The sequence below is a fragment of the Homarus americanus genome, unplaced genomic scaffold (genome assembly GCF_018991925.1).
Source record: "Homarus americanus isolate GMGI-L3 unplaced genomic scaffold, GMGI_Hamer_2.0 scaffold1024, whole genome shotgun sequence".
Lineage (NCBI taxonomy): Eukaryota > Metazoa > Arthropoda > Malacostraca > Decapoda > Nephropidae > Homarus > Homarus americanus.
Window position 1 is genome coordinate 2064077 of NW_024715228.1, and position 17064 is coordinate 2081140.

At 40.2% G+C, this 17064-nt stretch overlaps 1 protein-coding gene across 1 annotated transcript; it reads left to right on the forward strand.

The window, feature by feature from the left end:
* Positions 1-11715: 11715 nt before the first annotated feature.
* LOC121855822 (protein NATD1-like) lies at positions 11716-16860 on the forward strand. The gene is made up of 3 exons (XM_042350965.1): positions 11716-12473; positions 14602-14717; positions 16322-16860. The coding sequence occupies exons 1-3, from the start codon at positions 12320-12322 to the stop codon at positions 16439-16441; spliced, it is 390 nt and encodes a 129-aa protein (XP_042206899.1). The 5' UTR covers positions 11716-12319; the 3' UTR covers positions 16442-16860.
* The last annotated feature ends 204 nt before the right edge of the window (positions 16861-17064 follow it).

Consider the following 17064-nt stretch of genomic DNA (forward strand, 5'->3'; position numbering starts at 1 on the left):
GATTGTTGGAGACGTGGAGGATAGTTGGAGACGTGGAGGATAGTTGGAGACGCCCCCTAATACACCCCGAACCCACACCTACCACAACACCACAACCGTACGCAACATATACTTGCCAGCAGTGCGTAATCGGGAATTCACTGACCGTCCCATTGGTATAGGAAGCGGCGAAGAGGATAACCTAAAATAAAAGTACAGTTCGATGTTAATTTGAATGAGATGCCAATGGAAGGAAGGTTACGTCAGAAGTGTGTATTGGGTTGCGCTCACTACTTGACTAGCGTTATTCTTCTTTTGTATACTTAACATTTTTAGTGTATCTCCTTGAATTTGTGCTTCTCTAATCTTCATTTAACAAATTTGCCAACTAATAATTATGTCATCCTGCTATCGTGGCCTCCTCCCCAACAACGCAGTTTTAAGATTTCTCAATAGTATGGACATACACATTAAGTCCTTGGACAACACGACAAGAGAACCTACGCCATTGGTTGAAAGTGAGTGATGGGCGGGGCTCAAGTGCCACACCACCAGCCTCCGCCTATCACCGTCGTTCCCGCGTCAAGGTTCTCGGGGTTCTCTTGCACGCTGTTCAAGGAAGATTGATAAATTAAATAACCATTACCGACGAAATATTGACACGTGTCTTGCTACGATGGCTGTGATTGATCAAACTCCTGACTGACAGCTACGCATTTACGGACACGCACAGGTTTCTGAACGACTTGACGCATATTCAAAGTTCTCCCATGTGCTGCTGTACACAAATAAAATAAAAAAATGGAATCGCTTACAGGTGAATTTATTTTTTATTTTTTTATTCTTTTTTTATCATTTCACCACTTACCAGCTTACCTAGCCGTACAGTCGGTTGATCCGTTCTTAAGAACTTTATTTGTAAGGTATATAATCTAAAAAGACCGGTACTCAGTGAAATATCTACCGCAACGAAATAAGTCACAGGTAACATATATCTCACATTACCTATACAAAATAAGTCAAACCCCAAAATATCTACCCAGATGCAGTTATTTCGCAGGCCTTCAGCGGGTTTATATGCGCAGAACGGACGTTTTATGAATCCGCGCATGGTCGCACAAGCACAGTATAGTAAAGCAATAGATATTTCACATATGACATATCGTACATGGGACTGCTTGTCAATTGCACTGGCCTAACCATTGCCCTGGAATTCGATCCACAAATCGGTTAACATCACTTGTTAAAGTTAACTATACTGTAACTGTTATGTTGAGCATCATCATGTACCAGCCAGGGAGGGGTGAGGTGTCTCAGCTGAGGCTTGGGGGTCACCCAGTCATATTATGAAGCAACTCTCCCGGGGCAGAAGCGCCGCCATAGGCGTACTCCTTCCACGGCAGATCCTGGACAGCCCACTCTTTACCGACACTTCGGACATGTTGTGGGAAAGGCCTTATAACTTATTCTACAACACAGAGTTACTGTGTGACCTTAATTCAGCCTTCAACTGTAAGGTCAGTTCAGGGCCGGATTCAGGAGTGGGCAAAGTGGGCAGCTGCCCAGGGGCCTCCACAATCTGGGGGCCTCCACATATTACAATATTTTATTTATTTGTTTATTTATTTGGATTATTTTTATTTTCATTCTTTAAAATTCATGTTTATCTATTCCATTGCTTAAAACTATGGGAATTTGTACACTATCAATAAATATACAGTTAATTAAAAATTTCTCAATGTTCTAATTTCCTCAATATAACTGCATATGGCTTCAAAATTCTCCAAAGAAGTGTTCAAATTTCAAAATTTTCCCGGGGGGCTTAAAGCGCCCCCCGGGACTCCCAGATGTTCAATTTCAATTATTTATTCCTTGATGGAGGAAGCGGGATCCTAGTGGTCACTAGGTACCCCTGTACAATGATACCAGAAGCATCTGGCAAGTGTGACAAGTATATACAGTATAAATATTATAAAGGGGCTTACTGAACCTAAGGAAGGATAGAAGGATATTCCTTTAACACATAATCAATGTTATTTACATAATATCTGGCCAGTATGGGGAGGATCATCGTGTCTCCGTCAGGGGGTCGTGGAGTGGTGGTCCAGCAGGCGTCACGGAAGCGTTGTGTGTGGGGACATCTTAGGAGGTAGTGGATAAGAGTGCTGCTGTCGGGTCTTCTGCATAATGCACACTCCCAGATGTTTAGGCTCGCTTCACTCGCCACCCCACCCTCTTGGGTAGTTATAATGAGGGGGGCCTCCACAAAGAGGCTGCCCATGGGCCTCCACAGGTCTAAATCCGGCACTGGATCAGTTGCCCGTTATGTTTGTAGGAAAAGTTTGTGTTGCCAGATCGTGGTTATAATGTTGAGAGAAATCGTTCATTAAAAAAAAATAAATCTGATGGCAGGTTAAAGTGTAGGTGCAGGATAAGCTGGTGACGTTCTGGGGAATGTACTGTACAGTATACAGTATGTCTGATAATAACTTGAGGACCAACTAATGCTTTCTGGTTGTAATTCCGACAAAGCGAAATATATTGTTATAAGTTCATAGAAGACGTTTGTAAGACCCTGATTGGTCGTCCACGACAAAAAAAAATCCCTTCGTTTGTTTCGGTCTGGTTTTACATACTTTTGTTATGTCACAAAATTTGGCTCTGTATTGATGATAAATTTAGACTTTGTTTTAAATTACAAAATAAAACTGGCGATAAAAATACAAGCCAAGTGAGTACGTTAGACTCGGTGTACAGTGGGTCGTGACCTTGATCTGGTGACGAACGAGGACACGACTCATTAATTCCCAGGATGGTGAAGGTTTTCACTTACGACCACTAGAAGACAATAATAAGAAACATGTAGCCAAGCATAAACATGTTAAGTTTCTTTCGTCCAAGTGAAATATTATATAACCTTGTACGGTCCTTCCAACACATATAATGGTTAGGTTAGTATATTCTGGGAAAAAATGGGGACACCGATTGAGAGGGCCTACCACATGTGAACAAACGCCCCCTCATATCTAGGTCTTTCCCAGCACGAGAGGCAGTGTCACACCACTGTTCTACGCCGCAACTTAAACCTCAGCTACAGAGCGAGTTACTGTTATGTTAAAATATAAAACGCCTACAGTTGTGTAGCTTATACTACAGACGGGCAAGAGGTGGTCTAATAGAATTATATAATCACCTCATAGGACATTACTCAGCTGAGTGTTCATAACTGGAAATAGTGTGGATCTGCCCCACTGGAGTTCACAGCCCCAGGCAAAACGTCAAGAACCATGTTTTAGCAGTGTTGGCAAACTATCATGTCACACAATTGAAAGGGAGAATTATAATAACAACTCTTCCTACAACTGATAGAACTCCAGACAACAATGTAAGAAATGTTACTAAACAGAGAAAATCATGACTTACTGTACCAGGGAAGTGTAGCCTCCGGTGTAGACAAGAATGGGTCACTATGCCTGTACAGTACTACACACTAAATACACTACTGTGTCGGGAGATTTAAAGGAAACGATGGAGAGGGAGAAACACAAAGGAAAATGGCATCAGAAACCTGGAAAGTAAACAGGATGAAGTGTCGACCACCTGGTTGAATATATAAAGTGGACGAGCTAATCATCTCTGATGTGGTAAGAAGAGGAAAATATTAACAAGTAAATCTAGTTAGTTTGCGTCACCATGTTCACTCTCGAACACAGAAGGATAATATTAAGGGAGGCAGCTGAGATACTACAAACTTATCAATATATCCTCAGACCATAAAATGTATTAACAAAATGACAAAGGTCTAAGGAAGAAACGTATTATGTCGGCTCAACCCTGTAGATCGCGTTGATGTATTTCATGTTGTGGGGGTGACGGGATGCCATGTTATACTAGTATACTCTAAACAAGATCGCCCCAGGACATAATATGATTAATGGGGGATCGGTGGTAGATGCGGTACCATTCTTGCCTCGCGAGCTAGATGTCACGGGTTGGATTCCACCGGCCCGGTGGAAGTTGTTTGGACTTACTTCCTTGCCCCCATTAGTCCCTGTTCACCTAGCAGTAAAGTAGGTACCTGTTGTAAGTCGAAAATTGCGAATTCGTATTCAGGGAAAGGTGTTGGAGCTTCCAATAACTTCTACGCCCTTGACTCTTCAGGCTTCTACGCCCTTAACTCGTGAGACATAAAGGCAAGCATGAACTTAGCATGCTTCCCTGTTGGGCGCTGTAAACGCTTCTGCGCTTCACCTTACACAAGGATGTAAGGGGGTGCCCAATAAAAAAAAAAAAAAAAAAATTAGTATGATTACCTACAGTTTTCTACCTTTAGGTGGGTGATCGCTGGATCAAACTTTCATCTGGTTCATCTTATTTACTTTATCGTTTCCTAGTTGAGTTGCTCGGCTTCACTCGGGTGGAGAGACAGGAATGCAACATAATCCACTACCAAAACTGTGGGTTGACCCGCTGGTGGGTTCCCGAGCACGTTCCTGGACTACAGTACAGTATATTACGATTCAGGTCTGTGGTAATTTCAACTAGTCTCAGTGCAACCTACGCCTGCTAAATAGAAAACGTTAAATTTTAATGGATAACTTTAACAACATTTAAACTGATGCAGAAATCAATATACTGTATAGTTATGTCGCAAACATAAACAATTATGGCAATTGGAAAATGTTGATGGTTACCTGTGAGAGCTCTGTCTGTTCTATATTCTAATGTTTGTTATTATACCCCTCTGCAAGTCGGATTCATTTAACAGTTTTGAAGATTGAGAAATGAAATTCGGTAAGGATATGCGAGTGGCCTATCTCCTGTCGTGTACCATCCCCTGCCCCTCCAAAAGGGGTGGATCGACCCAACTGCGTCCCCAAACCCGCTGGCCGGATGCAGTTACCCAGCTTTGGAGACGGAGAGCTGAATTTCGGTTGGGAGGTTCGAATCCGGGTAACTCAACTAGTTATGTACAAAACCGTACTTATGGATATTTCATTGCATTAAGAAATTGTCTGTATTCCAGTAAATCTTACTCATTCTTTTTATTCTGGTAATTATGAGCAGGTGTTAATAAGTATGTCATTTTATAGGTGGTAAATGTGTAAACCATCAGTGGGGGTGAGGACCGCCCGCCCTGCCCTGCCCAGCCGGTGTGGCGTCCTCACCAACAACCTTGTGCTGGCTGCCAGACCTTCAGAGGTCAAGAAACCAAGGGACGTTGTCGTTCCTGGTAGTGTCCCTATTGCACCGACACTACCATCCTGTCGCAACGAAGGCCCACTGTGGTGTGGTGAGTGGTGCTGGTGTGGTGATAATTATGTGATGGTGACTCATGGTGATGAATTTGAATTTTGCCACGGACAGTAGCTAGTTCAGAGTGCACCTCATACTAGTCCTATGAGCGGGAGAGGAAAAAAATTCATACCAAATCCCAGAGGTCAGGATATTGTGGTGTTGAGTGTTGCAGAGTATTTCCAGTACATTATTTGTTTAGTTTTGTACAAGGGAGTTGACGTAGCTACCCGGTGCGGAATGTGGATACAGTCTTAATAATATGCAGTATCTTGCCATCTGAGATAAAGTGCTGCACACACAGTATGCTTGGTGGAGGTGACTGGTGGTGGTGAGTGGTAGTGCTGGTGGTGGTGAGTGGTAGTACTGGTGGTGGTGTGTGGTAGTACTGGTGGTGGTGAGTGGTAGTGATGAGTGCTGATGAGTGGTAGTACTGGTGGTGGTGCGTGGTAGTACTGGTGGTGGTGAGTGGTAGTGCTGGTGGTGGTGAGTGGTAGTACTGGTGGTGGTGAGTGGTGAGTGCTGGTGGTGGTGGTGGTGGTGCTGGTGGTGGTGAGTGGTAGTATGGTGGTGGTGGGTGGTAGTGCTGGTGGTGAGTGGTAGTGCTGGTGGTGGTGACTGGTGGTGGTGAGTGGTAGTACTGGTGGTGGTGAGTGGTAGTAGTGGTAGTACTGGTGGTGGTGAGTGGTAGTGCTGGTGGTGGTGAGTGGTAGTACTGGTGGTGGTGTGTGGTAGTACTGGTGGTGGTGAGTGGTAGTGATGAGTGCTGATGAGTGGTAGTACTGGTGGTGGTGCGTGGTATGGCTGTCAGTGTGTCAGTGACCATGGACTAAGCACATACAGTGACCCTAACCCACTGTCGTGTGATCTTCACCCCACACTAAGGTGGGTTAGGGTCACTACCTACCCCACACCCATACTATGGGGGATTAAGACCATTTTTGCTGCCCCACACCCACACAAATGTGGGTGTGGCCATTGTCTCGTTTCTCACACTCACAGACAGACAGACAGGACCTTTTCCTCCCCACAGCACAAGGATAGACAGGAATGCCGGATGCCCCGCCCTGTCTGCGACGTGTGGGTCACCCCTACCAGACACCAGACGTAATACCTCGTTTGTTTAAGTTGTCTCTCATCAGAAGAGGTAAGAACGCCTCTAATTGGCTCACTCTTAGAACAGCATAAAGTTGTTCTCTAAATGACGTCGAAATTTGATTTACACTCTACGCATCTGAGTATTTTCTTGTTCACATTTAAGATCGGGAAAGTTTACTGTGCGAGTATTTCAGAACCTTGGGTACCAGAAGCTGCCACACTTGTCCATGTTTTACTCTGCTTCATGCCGACCATCAGCTGTGGAGAGCTGCACCTGTAGTACTATATTACACACCTCTCTCAGTGTCATCTAAACAATTTAGAACTGGGAACTATTTTAAATATTTCTTATTAGTAAGAGAGATGAAGAAGTGTATAGCGGGGTTACTCTGGTGATGTACACGCTGAGAAGTGTCTCAGGAACGCGGATTTAATGGGGATTCATCGTTATTGACAAACAGCTAATGGGTGAATCCGTTGAAGGTCACTGCATGAATTTACAAAGTATTATTTATAGCCATCAACACGACCAACCTCTCTAAAATTCTGCTTTATTAAACTTTACCCAATGAAGGTTCTCCTGCCTGAGTTACCTGAGCAGTAGAACAAAGTCTCTGATTTATGATAGGAGTTCAGTGTACCTTTACTCGATGCACAAGAGGACAGTGTGGCCAGCACTGCACTTGACCGTCTCCGCTTCTCCAACTGGTAAGTTAGGTACCAACTGACAGCTGAGTGGGCTGGGGATGCCCCAGGGGCAAAGCAGCGAACCTTATAACATATAGAAGCATTGTATCCATTCGGCTGCATCACCCATTAACATTTAAAATCATTCATAGAAAGAAAATAATTATTTTCATATTTTTCTGAGAAATCAACATACGCGTTTTAAATAAGCAAAGCCTTGTCATTCCTAGTTAAAACTGTACATCAGGGTACACCGTTGTACAGTTTATACAGTACGTCGCCCTAAACGGAATACTGGGCGCGGAAACCTTGGGTTCATTAAACCACAATTTAGGTAGGTAGTAATCACGCAGTGCAGCATACACGCACACTGGCCTCAGAGGTGAAACTCCTGTGTACGGCCTTAGTGTCCTCGACCTTACGCAGAATGACGCAATGCCTGCAATAGTATCCGGCCATTGACAAAATTTGATTGTTCTAGTGTGACTGACCAGGAAAGTGTATGTTTGACATTTAATTTGTAGTGAAGCGTGATTTGTCGAAATATGTACTAAATGCTTAACTTGTACAGTCAGTAGTACTGTGAATAAATTACGTCATTTTGGTGAAAGGTTGAAATAATTGTAAAACTTAAATTAGTAAAGTTCACAGTAAAATATGCTTATTTTCTTAATGTCGCAGCTGACTGGAAAACTAGTTCGCCTCAGAGGGTGTTGTGTCGCACGTGACATAAGCGTGGTTCTCGTGAAGCTGGAGGTCAATATTATGGCCACATGGCTGATGCAACAATTGGGGAAGAGCTACCAGACGGGGCTCCCGCCCCGTTACTCCGCACTACTCCCACCCTTCACTTTCAGTTTATGAATTTAGGCCACGATTTAATTATAGTTTATTTCAAGATGCTAATTTGAATATTTTTCATTCAAATTTTAACATTGGAGTATTTATATCATGCAATACACCGGCGGAACACTGAACTTCTCTCGCCTGGACAATGTGAGCAACAACATCCGAAAATTATTCTGGAAATGATGTTTCTTTTAAAGTCGAGTTTTCACTCATCTCAGCTTTAATATATATTTACTATTTTATTGGGAATATATCTGGTTTAAAGGAGGGTGTCTTGGTAGAAGATAATATATTTTTTCTTCAGAACTTGTATATTATGGTCCCACCTGACCGTCGTAGAGGGAACTTAAGGGGTGTGCAGCTGTTGTTTAACTCCACCTGACACTTTTCGTAGATTTAAAGTATCTTGCTCAGTAAAATATTGGCAGTGTAAACAGAGTTTCCACTGTTTTGGTGATATTGTAATTTTTTTCTATTTTGTCAACCTTTTCCATTATGAGTAATCTCATCCAGTTTGTCAGTGACCCAGCATGAATTCATGCTCGAGACGGTCAGTTGATTAAAAATGCCCAAAGGTGCCTGCACTACGGCACCTCAGTTACCCTGATATAGAACGCCTGGAGTTGCCTAGCTTATCCTATAAGTGGACAAGGGTGACCTAATTGAAGTTTATAAACACCTCCGTGGACATTACTCAACCGAGTGCCCATACCTCGAGCTGGCGGATACCCGCCCCATTAGAGGTCACAGCTTAAGGTTGATGAAGTCACAAGTTCAGAAAACTTTTTCGGAGGGAGTGAGAGTTGTTAACTCTTGGAGCAATCTACCAGAGAGTGTTGTGGCGGCACCGAGTGAGAGTTGGTTTTCCGGCATCTTCGTGGTGTAGATTAATATAGTCTTTTTACTCTTATATTTTCGGCCCCCAGGCCCCGTTGTGGGTCGATGACCTGTGCCAGGGTGGGCTAATCCCCGTAAAAAAAATAAAAATAAAATAAAATAAAATCATTCTGGAGCCAGCAACTTTTTTGGAGTGAGAGTTGTGAACTCTTGGAACAATCTGCCAGAGAGTGTTGTGACGGCACCGAGTGTGAGCTCTTTCAAGATCAGACTTGACAAGCACATTCAGGAGCCAGTACATGCCAGCACTTGCCAACAGTGCGTAACAGAGACGTGACCGATCGCCCAAGCGGCTAACGAGCCGATCAGTGGTGGAGAGGATAAAAGTAAAGTACATACTCAGTACTTGCCAACAGTGCGCAACAGAGACATGACCGACCGCCCAAGCGGCGAAAAAGATAAAAGTAAAAGTAAAGAAGTGAAACAGTCGTGGTTAGGAGAGGGTACACAGATGTGTTGTGTGCGGTAAGAATAAAAGGAACAATAGAGATCTAAGGTTTCATTACACCCACAGGACAGAGAAAAGTCATGAATATATTACCTATTATATAGTGTACAATAATGATTAATTTAGAATAAAAAATTCTTAAGTTAAATATTAATAGTCATTGACATCATCGCTGTCTGGGTTAAAAAACACTTGTCCACTGAATACGCCAAATCGTGTTTCCCCCTTAATGGTTTGTTAAAGTTTTTAACATAGATGTAATTGGTTTACATGAACCTTACACGGCTCAGCACCCAGAAGAAAGTTGTACCCAGGATAGCTGGGTTTACAGCATACAATAGTGAAGCAGGAAGTGGCCTGCTCACTTATGTAAAGAATGGTCGGGTCTATAAATGGATCAAAACCCTCATTGATGAAAGTATTCACTATCAACAATTTACAGTAAAGACAGCAAACAGTCAATTTTCGCTGCATAACATCTATGTTCGGTGTAATGAGCTGCGAGCGGACGTGTTACCAAAGCCATCAGGTAACAATGCTATGTTGTGTATGGGTGACTTTCACTCTCGTCACACTGTCCTCGGTGATGTCCAATGTAACTCTAATGGGAGGGTGTTCGTGAATTACATCAATAATCATAATATCACTGTATACGACACAGACAAGGTGACACATCTGGTGAGGGGCAGACTTGATTATGTGATTGGGTATAACCTAGTAGACAGTAATGTCAAGGCTAAGGTCATCTCAGACCACCTAGTCAGTGATCATTATGCATTACTTACTGAATGCACTGTTGCTGATGTCAAGTGTGAACCCCATCCTAAGCTCAGAATAATTAACATTCCAGATAATCTTAAAGTGCACTTCAAGGCCTACATCCACAGATGGTATGCTGGATATACACCTGGGTCAGTGGATGAATTTTGCTGTGATCTTGCAAATGTCATTACCACATATTTTACCACCTGGGTTAAGTCAAGGAGGAAGGGTGGGGGGCAGCACTAAACCACCTCTGTGGACACATAACCCCCACCCTCATCAAAGAAGGAGAGAAGGTAGAACAGCTTACCAACACTTATAAGCAAAATATAACTAGTGATAACCTCCTGGCATTCCATAAAGCTAACAGAGGTTTTTGTGAGCCCAAAGGTGAGGTGAGAAACACCTATTGGGAACAATTCTTACAGGGGATTAATAGAACAACCACTCTAGCAGAAGTGTGGAACAAAATTAGAGCCATTACCAAGTCACCACCCCAGTCCAACTTATCACAGCCCTGCAGAATATGCTGACATGCTATTAGACCAATGGTCTAGTGTGTCACAAATCACTGCCCTGCCTCCTGACATACAGCAATATCTTAACACCACACACATTAATAGGGGTTTCAATATTGAAATCGCCTGTTCCTCACCAGACCTTACCGACCAGTTTCCTGTAACTCGCCATGAACTAACAACAGCACTAATCAAAGGTGAATCATCTTCCCCTGGTGAGGCTGGCATAACCTATAACACCCTGAGATTGTTAAATGAGGTTCCTAACCACCCACTGCTTGACCTATATCAAATGAGCCTCACACAAGGTATTCTGCCTAAGACATGGACTCAAGGAAATATAGTACCAATCCCTAAAGAGGTACCGGTATGACCAGCAGAAGGACAGAACCACACAATGTGATATAGTTGTGGCCAGAATTAGGCTAGGATACAGACACATCTGGCAAGTTAGTAACGCTATACCCATACCGGAACACTCAGCATGTAAACTTTGTAATAAACCTTTAAAGCATACACTTGAACACTATGTTATTTAATGTGACACTGTCAAAGATTTCAGACCACCTGGCTTATTGTATCACGAACTTTGTAATTACTACATTGAATCAGGGGTGCTTGAGGACATTCTTGCTGTTTATCCAAAAATTTCTAGTCCACACTGATTAGTCTTCAATTAAAATATGACGTCCAATGTATATGAACCACTGTCCTGCATGGCAGTGAACAGTGACATCACCCACATGACTCTGTATATACTGCTAATGAATATGATGTAGTTATTTGTGTATGAACCTGTCCTGAATGGCAGTGAACAGTGACATCACCCACATATGACTGACCTATATGAATAAGATCTATTCCTTAGTGTATGAACCTCTGTCATGCGTGGCAGTGAGAAGTGATACCACCCTCAGTGTCAAGACCTGACTGAATTACTCAGAATAGGCAAACTGTACTTCAAGCTTTGTCAATAAATTTGTTAAACTAACTAAACTATCCCTTAAAAGAGAATAGGCAAACTGTACTCCAAGCTTTGTCAATAATTTTTTTAAACTAACTAAACTATCCCTTAAAAGAGAAAGAAAATTTCGTTTTCTTTGTTAGGGACGACAGGGGATTGGCCACTACTACCCACTAGGGAGACACGGTTCCTCCTATATACTTTCCTTGGACGTGACCGACCGTCCAAGCGGCTAACGAGCTGCCGAAGATAAAGGTAAAAGCTTAAAACGGCTCAAAGCTTTTGGAGGATCCGTCATCTTTGTTATTATTTTATTCAGAGCGACGACGACATGAGATTTTGCATTTTTGGCTCAGTGTGATATCTCCTTTTAGCTTTCACTGAAGTTTGGAATCATAATTATTTCTTAGAAACTTATTAAGATCTTTTCAAAGAAAATTGGCGATCCATTTCTTATTACACTAAACTGTTTTACATTTCCATTCTTAATTTCAGATATCAAAGTTACACACTACAATGTAATCTCAGCAATACGTACATCTGGCCGATGGAAAAGAGATAATGAAGTACAAGCTCAATACTGAATTTTCAATTAGAGCCAATTTTCACATATTCATTACACATTATTCAAAGATAGAAGTTAAAAGGAGAAAAATTAATTCTTGGCTATTACGCTACCTTTATCCTTAGAAATATGAATCCAATTATCTCGGTAAAAAAGTTCGGGGCTCAGGCTTCAGTCAGCAGTGGGTGAAATACCTGCGAGTCGTGCCGTTGTCATTCAGTCACAGCGAGTCGGGGACACAACATACAAATTACGTAATGGTTACCAGCACCTGCAGGTTCTCTCTCAGGTGGCTCACAGAGTCCTCTGTCAGGACAATGGCGTCTGTCAGGAAGATGTCCAACTTGATGGAACCTTCAAGCGTTGTCCACGACCACCACAATATGGAATTTTACATCAAGTTGGGGAGAAGTACGTCACATTTTCTCAGTATTTACACATTTGTGTCTGTGCTTACAGTACTTAATTTGGTGAAAATGGTAAAGGTCTTATTGATCTTAAATTTCACCCTGAGTTTTAGAAAAATACATGTTAAAGGTGTTATTTAGGCTTATGTCATTAACAGTGGTTTGTTTTCTTTAATGGATAGAGTGCAAATTCAGTGTGGAAGTGGAGCTTTGATATTTGTTATGCAGTGATAGGTATGTTGTAGCCTCTGGGTTTTTGGTTTCTCCTGAATGTTGCAAAAAGTAAAAGATTATGGTAAATATTTGTCCATTGGCTTTCCTCATGTTTTGGTATGAGAATAGTTTTTTTTTATGCTTTTCTGTGTGTATTACTCAAAACTGACCTTTTCTTTTGCAAATTAGCGGTTTTTGCAAAAAAAAAAAAATTAAATTTTTAACAAACGGCTAATTTGCACAAAAATGGAGGTAAAATTTTAGTATTACACGCCGAAAATACACAAAAAGCCTACCGTATTCTCATACCAGAGGATCCATCTTACCTAACCTAACCTAACATAACCTACAAGGAGGAGGAGGTAAGGAAGGAAACTGACTCTTAAGTGGAGTATAATTTCAGGTAAACATGGTGGGAACTTGCGGGACAGCCAGTGAACGGATATTAACCGCACAGTGGCTCAGTCCTGCGAGGATCAGATGAGGTACACTAAGTAGACAGATAGAGGTAAACCTGTATTTATTCAGTGCAAATCACGAGTGCTTATGGTGACATTCGACGAGACTGGGAACTTTCCAAAGTATCCGATACTGAGATTGCATATAATGTAACTTATCATTCATCAAATGGACCAAACTAATCTATGTAACCTAACCTAAATAAAGGGTAAATTTTACTTTCTATTGTTCATAAAATTAACCAAACTCACTTAGCTAATCTAATCTAAACTAAACTACCTAACCTAAACTTGCCTGCCTTGACTTAAGTTTCACCTAACATTAAAAATTACCTAACCTAACTGGGGGCTCTGCCCCCTGGAACCCCCAGCATATAAAATTCGTTTGCAAGAAAAATGTCTTAGAATTGTGTAAACTATTGATTGCAAAGATACAATTCCTATGATTCCCATGATGTTCAAAAGTAATATATTACCTAATATAATAATGCTTAAGTGAAGCTAAGTTTAGGTAGGGGAGTTTAGGTTAAGTAGGTTAGTTTAGATAAGGTGTATAATGTAGCTGTACACTACAGTATCTGATTTTTCGCAAGGTTCACAATTTTGCAAGATGTCAACAAAGACGCTCGTGATTTTACTCCCATCAAATACAAAATTACCTCAAACTGTCGATTTCATGTTGCTGATGATTGGTGAAATGGTAAATACAAGATTATCCAGATTGAGATCTAAACAAGTTTGGTAATCTTATATTTAACTGGCATAAAATCACAAGTGTTTTTTTTTTTTCCCATTTGCCAGGTCTGGGAACTTCTTGAAGTACTGCACCAGTTACTGCTACATTATAAAATTTATCATTAAAAAATGAACCAAACTAACCTAACCTAACTACTGTCCTTACCTACCTACCTACTTAAACTTGAGCTTCAACTAAACATTATTATACTATTTGGATTAGGTTAGGGAGAATAGTTTGGTCCATTGTATGAACAATAAATTGTGAATGCCAATAGTGCATAACAGATGTGACTGACTGCCTAAGCAGCTAATGAGCCGATCAGTGGCGAAGAAGGTAAAGTTAAGTATATTATGTTGCAGTATCTGAGACTTTGGAAAGTTCCCAGTTCATAGAATAAATCAAACTAACGTACCTAAATATGATTATGTAATTTTCCTCCTTCAGGATTCGAAGATAACATGTAACTGGTGGTCTGCAGTGATCCAACCAAAACATTTGACCAGCAGCACTAACAATGGAATAACTCAACTGTTATCTTGTTTTTTTATACAAAATAGATGATAACTCGTATTTTTGGTTAGGCTAGGTCAGTGTGGTTCATTTTATGACCAATACATTATATACTTAGCATTATATCTGGGACTTCAGAAAATTCAAAGACTCGGTGCTATTTACAGTACAGTATTGCATATGTTTATTAGTTTTCTTATTCTTTTTTTCAGATAAGGCATTCCTACAGTACGATATCATGGATACAGCAACTAAAGCTGTAGACCTTCAGCATACTGTTGTTCCTGAAGCATTTAGGGGTCAAGGCATTGGTAAAGTTCTTGCAAAGGTAAAAGGGACTGATATTTATATTGTAATTCATGTAAATGCAGCTACCTATATTATATAAGGAAAAATATTTTTCAGAAACATGTAGTTTTCAGATGAATTGGAGAGAAGCCTAGTGGAGAAAACTAATTTTTTTGGAAAGCTGACACATTTAAAAAAGTTTTCATTTATTTATTTATTTAATTTTTTTTTTATATACTGTATTTGTTTTTACAGGATTAGCCCACCAGGGCACAGGTCAATGACCTACATCAGGGCCTGGGGGCGAAATTATAATAATAATAATAATAATAATAATAATAATAATAAAGGACCAAAAATAAATGTAATTTTTTTAAAAAAGATAAACAGTGAGAAACAAAATATGTACAGGGGTATGTTGTGTTGTCAAAGTAAGAGAAACAATTGAGACCCTGCAATTGTGTGCAAATGAGGCAGAAAGTCAGATCAGCAACCTGGGACTTGGTAAAAAATTTTGTGATGCCATATGGCAGCAGGGTCTACCATTAGATAACACATTATGCTTCCAATATCTTCCCAGGCGGTACAGTAGTACCTCCCTGTTTGATAGCTGCCTATGACATACAGTACTACCAACGAAAACACATTTATACATTTAAAAAATGGGGATATGAATTGCACATTTATATTCTTGGAATATCATATACTGTACATGTATAAAGTACTGTATATCATGAAGTTACACATGTACAGTATAGTACTGACCTTGTTTAAGAGATGTTTCAGGTTCTGGTCACCTTGGCACCTGGTTTCATTCAATTTCTCACCTGTACTGAGTGAACATGGGCTCATGTGCTTTTCTTCCTGCTACTAGCATTAGAAACTTTCAGGGTTTGCATTATTAATCACTCATAAGTGATAACACCAAATTTCCACTTTTTAGTTAATTTACTAATACTCTTTTTAAAACCTGAAGACTTATAATGGTAGCAGTAAATCAACATTTCCTGAAATATGGCCTCCAGAAGAACTATAAATGTTTTTTAATGTTGATTTAATAATAAAATAAAATAAATTCAAGAAAGGCTACAAGGCTCATTGTATGAGCAAGTGAAATGCCTGATGAATACAGTACAGTATTACTAAGTTCCACGGCTATGGTTAACCCTTTATGTTCGGGGATTGCCCTGTGCTGAATAAGATCATCTGGTGTTAGCCAAATAAAATATTAAAAATGGAGTCCCATAGTAGAAATGTAACCCATGAGATTGGTGGAGTTGTCAAGACATATAGCGTACAGCCTGTGGTGACACTTTCATAGTGGTAGAAGAATATGGAAGATCCTTTTTAGCTACTAAAATGTTGAAATTAATTTATAATTAGATTTAATTGAGAAGAAGTTATTGAAGAAATGTTTGTGTCCTTTGATTTAATTTACTCTGAGTATAGTATTGGTTAACCATTGATATAAATTTAGTTATAGTCTTTATTAGATTTGTTTAGTTGCATCTTATGTTTTCATATTGTATTGCTGTTTTACTTTCAGAATTTTTCTTCCGAAGGTTGAGGTACTTGCTTCAAGGTAGGAATGGTGTAAAGTTGATAAATAATAATTTAATGAGAGTAATTTTATTTTTGTTGCAGGCAGCATTTGAGCACTTCATAGCAAATAATCAACAGATGAAGCTGACATGTTGGTATCTTAAAAAATACTACCAGGAGAACCCTCTTCCACAGTACCAAGAGAAAGTGTTGATGGAGTGACAAAAATTTTCGTAAACTGTACATGCATACAGTATACAGTACTATGTTAAGGTTTTAACTGTTGTTCAAGTTAACAAAGGTACAGGTATGTGATCAATATTTTAGTCGATGTAACTGAATGTTGCTACTGATTTTATAAGTAAAGTTTGTGCGTGCATATTTCAACTGCCTCACCTAAATATATCACTTATTAGGTTGTGGCACACTAGAGATTCTTAGCATATATACCAACCAGGTGTCATAGATGAATGGCCAAAGAATGAAGACAATATAGCAGTGAATTACATTGTAGTTTATAATAAACTGTACAGCATATCAGCAACTTGTTGGTATTCACTTACTGTAATAGCTTTTACCAAATATATCGGTATATTTTTTGTACTGTACACAATATATTTATAATAAATGATTGTGATGAATTGTTCTTTTATTTATTACTAATGCTGGTTATACTGTATAGCGTTTCATCTCATAATTTTTAATTGTTGTTGGACTAACCATGTTATGAGCTCAAAGACTGTAGTAGTTGAAGCCCAGTAATACACTAATGTCAAATACCAGTATTCTAGAACAAATGGCTGCATTTTGGGTCTTATCACTATCACTTTTTACTTTTATCCTCT

Coding starts and splice junctions, on each gene's coding strand:
- LOC121855822 (XM_042350965.1), top strand. CDS start 12,320: ATGGTTACCAGCACCTGCAGGTTCTCTCTCAGGTGGCTCACAGAGTCC. Junction 12,474..14,601: donor TTACATCAAGTTGGGGAGAA/GTACGTCACATT, acceptor TCTTTTTTTCAG/ATAAGGCATTCCTACAGTAC. Junction 14,718..16,321: donor TTGGTAAAGTTCTTGCAAAG/GTAAAAGGGACT, acceptor TTTTTGTTGCAG/GCAGCATTTGAGCACTTCAT.